This window comes from Saimiri boliviensis, chromosome 21 (genome assembly GCF_048565385.1).
Source record: "Saimiri boliviensis isolate mSaiBol1 chromosome 21, mSaiBol1.pri, whole genome shotgun sequence".
Classification (NCBI taxonomy): Eukaryota; Metazoa; Chordata; class Mammalia; order Primates; family Cebidae; genus Saimiri; species Saimiri boliviensis.
In genome coordinates, this window is record NC_133469.1 from 14,575,493 (window position 1) to 14,586,204 (window position 10,712).

The window sequence follows — 10,712 nt, forward strand, 5'->3', positions numbered from 1 at the left end:
CAAGCAGTGAAAGCAGGTAGTAAAGGCTCAATGAACAATATCTATTATTAGTTACTCAGCGCCTTGCGGAAGGAATGCCTCTCTTCGCCGGCTCTGCCGGTGTGTTTCCATTAGCACTTCCCTTGTGGCTCTCTCTGAATGGAAAGATAACATGTTAAGAGGAAGCTTGCCAATGTCCCTCCACACCGGCCCACCTGTTCATGCAGCGAGGGACGGGGGAAGGCCCACACAGCTGTCCCCGTGCTTTGAGGCTGCCCATGGCCGACTTCTTCCTGAGAAACTAACCTTCTTCTCTCCGATCCCCCATCCCTCCGCCACCCTGCGTCCCGCAGGTCTGAGTAACATTATTGGCATCATAGTGTACATATCTGCCAATGCCGGAGACCCCTCCAAGAGCGACTCCAAAAAGAATAGTTACTCCTACGGCTGGTCCTTCTACTTCGGGGCCCTGTCCTTCATCATCGCCGAGATGGTCGGGGTGCTGGCCGTGCACATGTTTATCGACCGGCACAAACAGCTCCGGGCCACGGCCCGCGCCACGGACTACCTCCAGGCCTCTGCCATCACCCGCATCCCCAGCTACCGCTACCGCTACCAGCGCCGCAGCCGCTCCAGCTCGCGCTCCACGGAGCCCTCACACTCCAGGGACGCCTCCCCCGTGGGCATCAAGGGCTTCAACACCCTGCCGTCCACGGAGATCTCCATGTACACGCTCAGCAGGGACCCCCTGAAGGCCGCCACCACGCCCACCGCCACCTACAACTCCGACAGGGATAACAGCTTCCTCCAGGTTCACAACTGTATCCAGAAGGAGAACAAGGACTCTCTCCACTCCAACACAGCCAACCGCCGGACCACCCCCGTATGAAGACCGCGGGCCTCGCCAGCGCCGGGGCGGAGCCGGGAGGAGGGCGCGGCCCCCGGGGGCGGGGCGGGGCGGGGCGGGGCGGGGCAGCGGGACCCAGACCATCCGCGGGGAGACCTTCCAAAAGCAAAAACAAAAAACAAAAAAAACAAACAAAAAAAAAGAAAAAAAAAAAGAGAAAAACATAACAAGTAAATTTAAAAAAAAAGAACAAAATATAAGAGGAACAAAGAAGCAAAACAACAGGAAATGTGAGAAAATATAAACGAGGGAAGAAACACAAACTTTAAAAAAAAGCGAGAGGGATAAAAATTAAAAATAGAAAATAAATCTAAAAGAAAATGCATGATTTCCCATGTACCATTATTTTAACATTTAATAAAAACCAATTTAAATGAAAAAAATAAAAGAGAACCAAGATAACATTAAAGCAAAAAAAAAAAAAAAAAAAAAAAAAAAAGAACAGAAAGGAAAGAGGATGTCCTTTGTATTTTTCAGGGTTTATGTGACTTTTTTTTTTTTTTAACGCGGGGAGAGTTACTTTTCTGTTCCCTTTAACCCCCAGCGGGCCCTGCCTCCCTGGAAGAGTCGGGGCGAGACTCAGGGGCCCCGGGGCCAGGTGAGCCTGCAGTCACTGCCAGGTCCCTGGAGCCCCTGGGTGGGAGCCCCAGGAACGCCTGGAAGGCTCAGGGCTCGAGCAGGCCCCGCCCAGCATTGACGGGGCAATTGCAGGCCTCCAGGTGACCCAGCCCTTGTCCCTCCTCTCCGTTAGGGTGCCTGGAGGGGTGTGCACTTGGGGCTGCCTGACCCCGGGTTCCCAGTCCTTAATGGTCCTTAACCCACTGTGATGACTTCCTAGGCCTTGAGGAAAGGGAAGGAGAGGGGATGGCTGCCGGTGGCTTACCCAGACGCCAGAAACCCGGGAATCCTCAGGGTGAGCCTCTTGGGGTCATGTCCTTGGGGTCAGGAGACGCCCACCCCCCCGGGGGACATGAAACAGCTCTCCCTCCTCACCCCTCACCTCAGGGCCACCTAATGACCCTGGGGCAATGGTGGACCCCCAGACTCATAAGCCCCCCAGTCCCCTGGGAAGGGGGTTCATTGACCCTTTGGGGGTCCTGGGACTCACTGATGCCCTTTGGGGCCCAGCGGGTTCAACAATGATACTGCAAAAAGGTTTCTTTTTACAAAAGAAAAAGGAAAAACAAGTGGTGATTTTTTTTTAATAAAAAAACCACAGACTATAAATACATGTAAATATAAAGTAAGTGGATTTACTTGCAAGAAAATCAGATAGTATTTTTCTTTTAATTCTTTTCCAGCTTTAAACTGTGAAAACAAAAAACGGGGTGGGGTGGGGGACTTAAAATTTAGCAGGGAACTTGTAAAGAAAAAAAAACAAAACGAATATACAAATCCATTTACAGAAACAAAACAAAACCTTTGTGAGAGGTGAGAGCTGGGCTTGAAGGTCGGGAGTGGGGGAAGGTCCCAGCGAGCTGCAGGGGGTCTCTGTGAAAGAAAGGTGGCTTCCTGAGACCAGGAAGGTGCTGTGGATGGGGGAAGACAGAATCCAACAGAGAAGGCGACCACATGGCGCATGCGTGCGCACGCACGTTCCCACACACATACACAGTCCACTTAGCCCAGCACCGCAGTCACTCACAGGGACACACGCAGTCTAAGCCCCTCCATTCCATACACAGCCAGGGGCATGGCTCAGAGGAAACTGACTCATGCCCTCCAAAGCCATGGACAGTAACAGCTCCACACTGGCCTTTGTGTTCATTCATGCCCTCCCAACACCCCACACACATGAACATACACATGCACACAGACACATACATCACTCGCATGCATGGGAAGGGCACGCATCTAGAATCCAGCCCTGGATTCTGGAATTCCTTGCTGCATGGCCTCTCTGGGCCTTAATTTTCCCTCCTGTGTAAGCATGTGGATTGACCCAGATGAACACTAAAGGCCCATTCTTGCTCTATGTATCTGTGACTTAAGACCTGCCACCTGCCCTAGGGATATGCCAGGGATGACCAGGACAGCTGCCACCAAGCCCCCAGGCTCATCATCAGTCAGCCTCTCAAACACACACACACACACACACACACACACACACACACACGCCATATACCTCCTCACTGTGCTCCCCAAGCCCCTGCCCCCACATCCAATGTCAAAGCAAAAATACACACATGTGAGCAAACGGATGCTGCTGTTCAGGCAAAGAAGGGAAAGACATGGGGGTCCCCAGAGCCCTTCTTCACTTGGTGACCCCTTTCTGCCATCATAGAGCGTTAAGGAGGCTTCCTTGGAAGAAGAGATCTGCCCCCAGGGCTTTCCCACTGTCTCTGGGGTGGTGGGGGGTCTGTGAAAAAGAAGATCCTCCAGCGTTTGCTGGGATGGAGAGGAAGGTTTTAGCTGTTCCATCCCAGTGTAAGGACCAACCCCAGAAGTTAAACTTGCACTGTAGACGGAAGTCCAGGGCCTTCCTTCCCCAGAGTGACGAGGGCCAGTTTTCAGGCTGAGAGAAATCCAACAGCTTTCCTGAGCTGGAAATTTCAGAACAGCCTGCAAGTCACTCCCAGGTGACTGAAGCTCAAGGTGAGGCCCCTGCCTCTACCCGAGAGTCTCCCTCGATTTGCATATTTCTTGACACTGGCATTTCCTGACGTTGAGCTCTCTGGGGAGTTCTAGAGAATGGCTAGCAAGGCTTTCGAGCTTGAACGTCTCACCTGCCTTTCCCATCTTTTGCCTGGGAAAGGAAAGTTGTTTTCCCAGGTCAGCAGAGGGCGGAACATCAGCCAACCCAGCCCAGAAGTGCAGGGGGAGGCCCTGGGCCCTGGGGCAGAATGATGAGAGACAATTCAAGGTGGGCTAACCACAGCCAGGCTGTTCTCAGTCTGGGCAGAAACCCAACCCTACCCCTCTCCCACCCCAATCTCGCCCACTGCCCCACCAGATTCCATACCTAAAGGGATCAAGGATGAAAGAGAAAGGAGACGGGAGAGGCCCCAAGAAAACAGCCCCCAGGGGGGGCCTGTCCAAACAAAAAAACTAGCTCCAATCTTCTGAATTCCGGGAGAGTGTTTGGGAAGGTGATCAGTATGCTTCTTTTCCAGCTGCAAGGCCTGGGTTCTGGGTCTGCTTGAAGAAAGCCACTGGGGTGTGGGGTGACATTGTCATGGCTGAGAAAGGGCTGGGGGGTCCGGAGGGAAGGAGCCAGGACCGGGACTGCAAAGGCATTGCTTCCCAGAGTGGATGATTGCTCATGTCCAGCTCAGACCAGTTCAAGAAACTAACCTCCATTGATTTTCTTGGTGGGTCCTTTTTTTTTCAGACTGTTAACAGAAAAAAATTTTAAAAAGCAGAAAACTAAAAAAAAGAAAAAAAAGAAAAAAAAAGAAAATCCTGGTACATGAAATAAAGATTTTTTTTTATAGCTTGGTCCTCACTTCAGTGGATTTCTTTAATTGCTTTCCCAACTCCCGGCATCTATTTAAAGCAATCGAAAGCTACAGATTCTTAGGGATGGGAAGTTTAGATGCTATGCAGTAGGGTGTCCTCCCCACTCTGTAAATCATAAGTTCCCTATTAAATATCCTTTACAGATCCTTGCACGCCTCCAGTGACAGAGGGCTCACCCCCTCCAAAGATAGCACCAGCCAGTGCTAAGCAGCACTCTTTGGCAAAAGTCTTCTCTGCACACTGAATTTTAATCCACCTCTTCCTTCACACTCCAGCAACACTGAATAAATCCCTTCCCTTTTCAGCATGACAGCCCCTCAGATATTTGAAGACAGAGAGCATGACGTCCTTGAGTTTTCTCTTTTAGAATAAACCAGCCCCACTCAACATCCCAACCCCACTTCGGGGTTTCCATTTCCCTCCATGAACGTGTGCAGTTTGGAATGCACACGGCCCTGCCGGTTCACTCAGAGGACTTCCTGCAGAGGGGTGCTCCTCAGAGAGAGGGGGAGCCATGGAGTGGCAAAAGAATGGGAAGGGCCTCTGGGACTCTCTTAACTTGAAGAGATGAGAAAGACAAGATGAGATGCTAATGGGAGGATGTGACCCTTGACATCGGAGAAAGGTCCCATTGGAAGGATGACCAGTCATGGCTGCAAAACAGCTAAGATAGCAGCACTATCTAAGATTCAGGGGCAAGCATGGTCACTGTACAACCTTTCCGGGGCTCAAGAGAAAGGAGATGGCACGCAGATGACACCCGCACACCGCACAGACTTAAGACAAGGTAAACCCTGTATCACATGACCCAGAAAAGTCTACTTTTTTTTTTTTTTTTAGAAGGTGCAAACGTTCAAAACTCCCTGTCTAACTCAGCCTCAGGCTGCTGGGGCCACACTGCCAAACCCACACCAATCTCAATTATCTCTCTCTCCAGGCTCAACCCTAACACTTGTGGGGTCCAGGGCAAGAGTAGAAAGGGAAGCTCACTCTTCATAACCTAAGTCTGAAGATTTAACAGCTAGCTGCACATCAACCTTAAAAATATGGTCTATTGGCCAGATGAAGTGGCTCATGCCTGTAATCCCAGCACTTTGGGAGGCTGAGGCAGGTGGATCCTGAGGTCAGGAGTTCAAGACCAGCCGGGCCAAGATAGTGAAAGCCTGTCTCTACTAAAAATACAAAAATTAGCCCAGTGTGGTGTTGGGTACCTGTAATGCCAGCTACTCAGGAGGCTGAGGGAGAGAATTGCTTGAACCCGGGAGGCACAGGTTTTAGTGAGCCGAGATCACACCACTGCACTCCAGCCTGGGCAACAGAGTGAGACTCCATCTCAAATATATAAATAAATATATATATATGTATATATATATATATATATATGGTCTATCCTCTGTCCTGGCAAATATGTCCTTGCGACAACCTAAAATGTTAGGTTTGAATTTAAAATTCTCAACCTCCTCTCCATTCTGCTCCTCAAAGTGGCAGCAGGGGGCAAGCCCACCCTGGAACCCTGGACTACCGCTCCCTGTTCACAACCCACCCCTCTTCCTTTCCCACTTCCAGCTCTACTCAGCACGTTCAGGGTATCTCCCACCAAGTGGGTGCACACCCCAGCCTGCACACCCAGCTGCTGCACACCCAGCCTGCACACCCCAAAACCACTGCTTGAGGCAGGAGGACATGGGTCCTCAGGCAGACAGATGGCAGCCAGCCCTGGAAGCCAGCTCGGCAGGACTCTTAGAGCAGAAACTCTGAACTGATGGCATCAGACGGGTGTCTAGAAGTGGGTAGGGCTTGGGGTGAGCACACCGCCTTGGCCTGTGGCCTCCTCCCGACATGGGAAAGGGCGTGGTATGAGGAGGGCCAGGGCAGGGTCCCCTCTTGCTCTTTTCTAAAGGCATCACAGCCTCTGTCTGGTTTTTGAATATCGATTTGAACACTCAGGGCCCAGTTTAAGGACCAACTCCCAGAGGGTCAGATAGAGGCAATAGAGTTCAGAAGGCTTATCCTTTCACGGAAGAAAGTCACAGCTGGAGGCCAGAAAGGGCAAGGGATATGTCCAGGCTTGCACAGCGAATCGGCTTCAAGCAGGCACAAAACCCAAGCCTGCAGACCTTCCAGCATCCCCAGCCAGCTGCCTCGGATGGGGGTTTGAAGCATTCCTTCTTCCTCCTCTTCCATTCATTCTTCAGGCTTAGCATTACCTCCTTGCAGTCATGCTGACTTCACCAAATCCTAAAACTTTAAAGCATCTTCGGGCAGTGAGGGAAGGCGCTGCTGTCTTGGTGAGCGTCTAGACCTGCCTAACAAGGAGTATTGGTTTAGACTGGCTTCCAAGCCTGCTCTGTGAAAGCTGGCTGGCAGTCACCAACTGCCTGCTCCCCCAGGGCACGGCTCTGGAAAGAAGCATTACCATCACCAGGAACTTTGCCCTGCCTACCCTCTCTGCCACTGGCTGGGCAGTCACAGACACTCATCCTTCTGTGTGCTGAAGCCAACTCCAATGGACTCATGCGAGCCAGTCATGGGCAGCTCTTCCCAGCTAACTCAGTATTCCATGACGCCACATCAGCAGCTTGAAGTCGGCCATGGTGGGAACATTTACACCACAGCAATGGGCAAACACTGTGAATCAGGGCTTGTTTTTTCAATGAGGAGCTGGTTGTTAAATATTCACCAGCATACCACCGCATCTATCTGTGGGCATGATGTGTGACCAGAGGCTCACTCATGGACATCTTAGACACATCCACATCCCACAGCACATGTTCATGTATGTATGGCCACATACATGTTCCCATGTGTGCACACACACACTTCTGGAAGTAGATCCACTCACACAAACATACTCCATCAGTCATCAGCATTTATTAACCACCTGTCCTACCGAGCCCTGAGCTTGCTCCCAAGAATGCAGGGGTGACAGGGATGTGGACTTTCCTGCAGGAAGCTCTCAATAGAGTCAGAGACAGGGACAGGTATAAACAGAGACTCACCAAGAAATGTGATCATGCCGCCACAGGGGGCAGAGGGTGAACCAATGGGGGTGAGGCACGTGGAGGAGGTGACGCTGGGGCTGAGGACTGCGTGGACCACTGCAGGTGATTCTCCACATGCTTAGTCCCTATGTCCTTGGAGACCCATCTATGCACTTCCACGCATCGGCCAGCAGACGGGGTGCATGCTATGTCACAGACGCTCGCCTCTATGTGGACACATGTGCCACGTGTGCATGTGTGGGCACCCACGCAGACTCATAACATCCGTCAGAACAAGGGAACACAGCACAAGGTCAGGTGGTCCATTTCTGTCACCAGGTGCGCCCTGCCCTGAAGCAGTGAGCCCATCTTTCCCCACCTCTGGCTCACCCTCTCTCCACCACGCACTCTCTCTCTCTCTTTTTCCCCTTCTCTCCCACTCTCTCTTGCTCTGATTCCGTGTTTTTTCTCCCTCCTCCCTCTCCCACCGAGTTACCCGCCTCCGTCTCACCTCACCCACCCTGCTGCAGAAGGGATTCCAAGGGGAATAAGAAGTCAGTCGTGCGGAACCCAGGTACCTCTCTCAGTCAGCAGGGCTGGAGGTACCCTACATGGGCTCTCTGAGGCAGCCTTTTGAGATGAGACCCACAAGACCAAGAACATCGGCGTGTGCGAGGCAGGCGGCCAGGGATGCTGGAAGGTCTGGGTTTGGTCAGAACATCTGACCAAGAACATCCCCACCCCACATCCCATTCATTCCAGGCGTAGCATGACCTATCCCGGCCCTGAAACAGCTCAAATCTCAGAACCTCATGGGGATGTAAGACAGCGATGTGAAACTCAGATACCAACCTCAGACAGTTGGTGGGGAGACAGAGGCAGGAAAAGGTAGAACCGGAACTAAGCCCCAGCTTCGTGATGTCACTGTCTTACATGGTTCCCTAGCACCCTCACCGTAAAGCCTTCAAAGCCCTCTCTGGTCGAAAGGCTGTTTATCTATCTTGCCACAGCAAATCGGGATTTATTGAGATTCTACAATGTGTCCAGCACTGCCATATCATGGTATCATAGCCCTGTTAAACAGGCATATTATCCCATTTACAGATATGAAAGCCAAGGCTCAGAGAGGCAGAATAGTATGAGGGTTAAGAAGGTGGGCTCTGGACCAGGCGCAGAGGCTCACGTCTGAAATTCCAGAACTTTGGGAGACCAAGGTGGGTGGATCGCTCCAGCTCAGGAAGTTGAGACCAAAAGAAAGAGAGAAAAGCGGAGAGAGAGAGAGAGAGAGAGAGAGAGAGAGAGAGAGAGAGAGGAGCAAGTTGAGAATGAAACCATTATATAATTATCGATTATTACAAATGCTATGAAGTAAATGCATTGGGGCAATGATTTTTAGAATATCAGAATATCCTGCCCGGGAGGCTGAGGCAGGAGGGTTGCTTGAGGCTAGGCGTTTGAGGCTGCAGTGCACTATGACTGCACCTGTGAGTAGTCACTGCACTGAAGCCTGGGCAACACAGTGAGACCCTGCCTCCCAAAAACAAAGAGAGAGAAAGAGAGAAATAGATCAGGGATTAACCTCTCTTTAAATTATTGGAAATTTAGTGGCTTAAAACTACAGTACCATTTGATCGTCTCCCACAATTCTGTGGGCTCAGTTGGGGCTTCTTCTCTTCTATATGACGTTAGCTGGGCTTGTGGTCATTCAGGGGCTCAACCGGGCTGGAGCAGCCAAGCTGGCTCAAGCCGACTGTTGGCTGGGGGTTCAACTGGGGCTGTTGAGCTGAACACCCCATTTCTCCCTGTGTGGTCTCTCTGTGTGATATGGCCCTGCAGCATACCAGGTGGGTTCCAAGTGGCAGGAAGGAGAAGCTGTCAGTCATCTGAAGGGCGAGCCTTGGAAGCCTCAGTAAATTACCTCTGCCACATTCCACTGGTCAAAGCCAGGGCCAAGGACCAGCCCAGTTTCAGATGGAAGAGAAATAGAGTCTACTTCTTTTTGTTTATTTATTTATTTATTTATTTGAGACAGAGTTTTGCTCTCGTTGCCCAGGCTGGAATGCAATGGCATGATCTTGGCTCATTGCAACCTCCGCCTCCCAGGTTCAAGCGATTCTCCCACCTCAGCCTCCTGAGTAGCTGGAATTACAGGCCTGTGCCTCCACGCCTGGCTAATTTTATATTTTTAGTAGAGACAGGGTTTCTCCATGTTGGTCAGGGTGGTCTCGAACTCCCAACCTCAGGCTATCCGCCCGCCTTGGCCTACCAAAGTGCTGGGATTACAGGTGTGAGCCACCGTGCCCAGCCTATCATCTACTTCTTGATAGTAACAGCAGAATACCCAGGAGATGCCAGGAAGTACTGGGAGCCATCTTTGCAGAGCAGCTACCACAACCCCTTTAGACAGAGCACTCAGGGGAGACCTCCCTAAGATGCTGAATTTCAGCAGAAATTTGAAGGGTAGGAAGGATGGGCCAGGCAGAAAAGCAGAGGCCAGGAGAGAGCAGAGGGCTCCAGGCAGAATGAGCAGCACATACAAATCCTCTTTTTCTGAGGCAGGAAAGAACCTGGCTTGTGAGAACATCTTAAAGATGACCCAAGTAGTTATCCTGGGTGAGCAAGGGGACAAGTTACACAGGGTAAGGTGGGCAGGGGTCAGTACTCTAATCTCAGGATCCTCAATCCCTGGACCACGGACAGGCCACACAGCAGGAGGTGAGCAGCCGGTGATGGAGCATTATCCCCTGAGCTCCACCACCTGCCACAGCAGCCGCAGCATTAGATTCTCACAGGAGTGTGAGCCCTGCTGTGAATTGTGCCTGAGAGAGATCCGGGTTGCATGCTCCTTGTGAGAATCCAACTAAAGCCTGATGATCTGAGGATGTTTCTACCCAGTCCATGGAAAAATTCTCCTCCGTGAAACCGGTCCCTGGTGCCAAAAAGGTTGAGGGCTGCTTCTCTAATCCAAAGGGGAGGGCTTTTGGGTTATATTCTAAGTGCAAGGGGAGCCACTGACCCAGATACAACAGGAAAAATCACAACTGGGCTTTCCATGCAAACTTCACCCAGCCAGAGCCGGGGCTCAGGGCTGGACACAGTGGCAATGGACCCATACAAGAAAGGCATTTTTCCTCCCTGAAGCTCGTGATTTTATTGGAATTATTTACTTGTAGGCCAGGCATGGTGGCTCACACCTGTAATCCTAGCACTTTGGGAGGCCGAGGCAAGCAGATCACCTGAGATCAGGAGTCTGAGACAAGCCTGGCCAACATGGTGCAATCCTGTCTTTACTAAAACATACAAAAATTAGCTGGGAGTGGTGGTGCATGCCTGTAATCCCAGCTACTTGGGAGGGTGAGGCAGGAGTATCACTTGAATCCAGGAGG

The 10,712-nt window shown here is 51.3% G+C and overlaps 1 protein-coding gene across 3 annotated transcripts in view; it reads left to right on the plus strand.

Moving 5' to 3' along the window:
* CACNG2 (calcium voltage-gated channel auxiliary subunit gamma 2) overlaps positions 1 to 1,328 on the plus strand; it is a 137,683-nt gene extending 136,355 nt beyond the window's left edge. For all 3 annotated transcript variants that reach the window (XM_074391227.1, XM_074391228.1, XM_003932909.4), the window contains one exon: positions 333 to 1,328. In XM_074391227.1, the coding sequence (XP_074247328.1) occupies positions 333 to 868 (536 nt within the window). In that variant the 3' untranslated portion in view covers positions 869 to 1,328. The remainder of the gene's footprint in view (positions 1 to 332) is intronic.
* Positions 1,329 to 10,712: the final 9,384 nt, after the last annotated feature.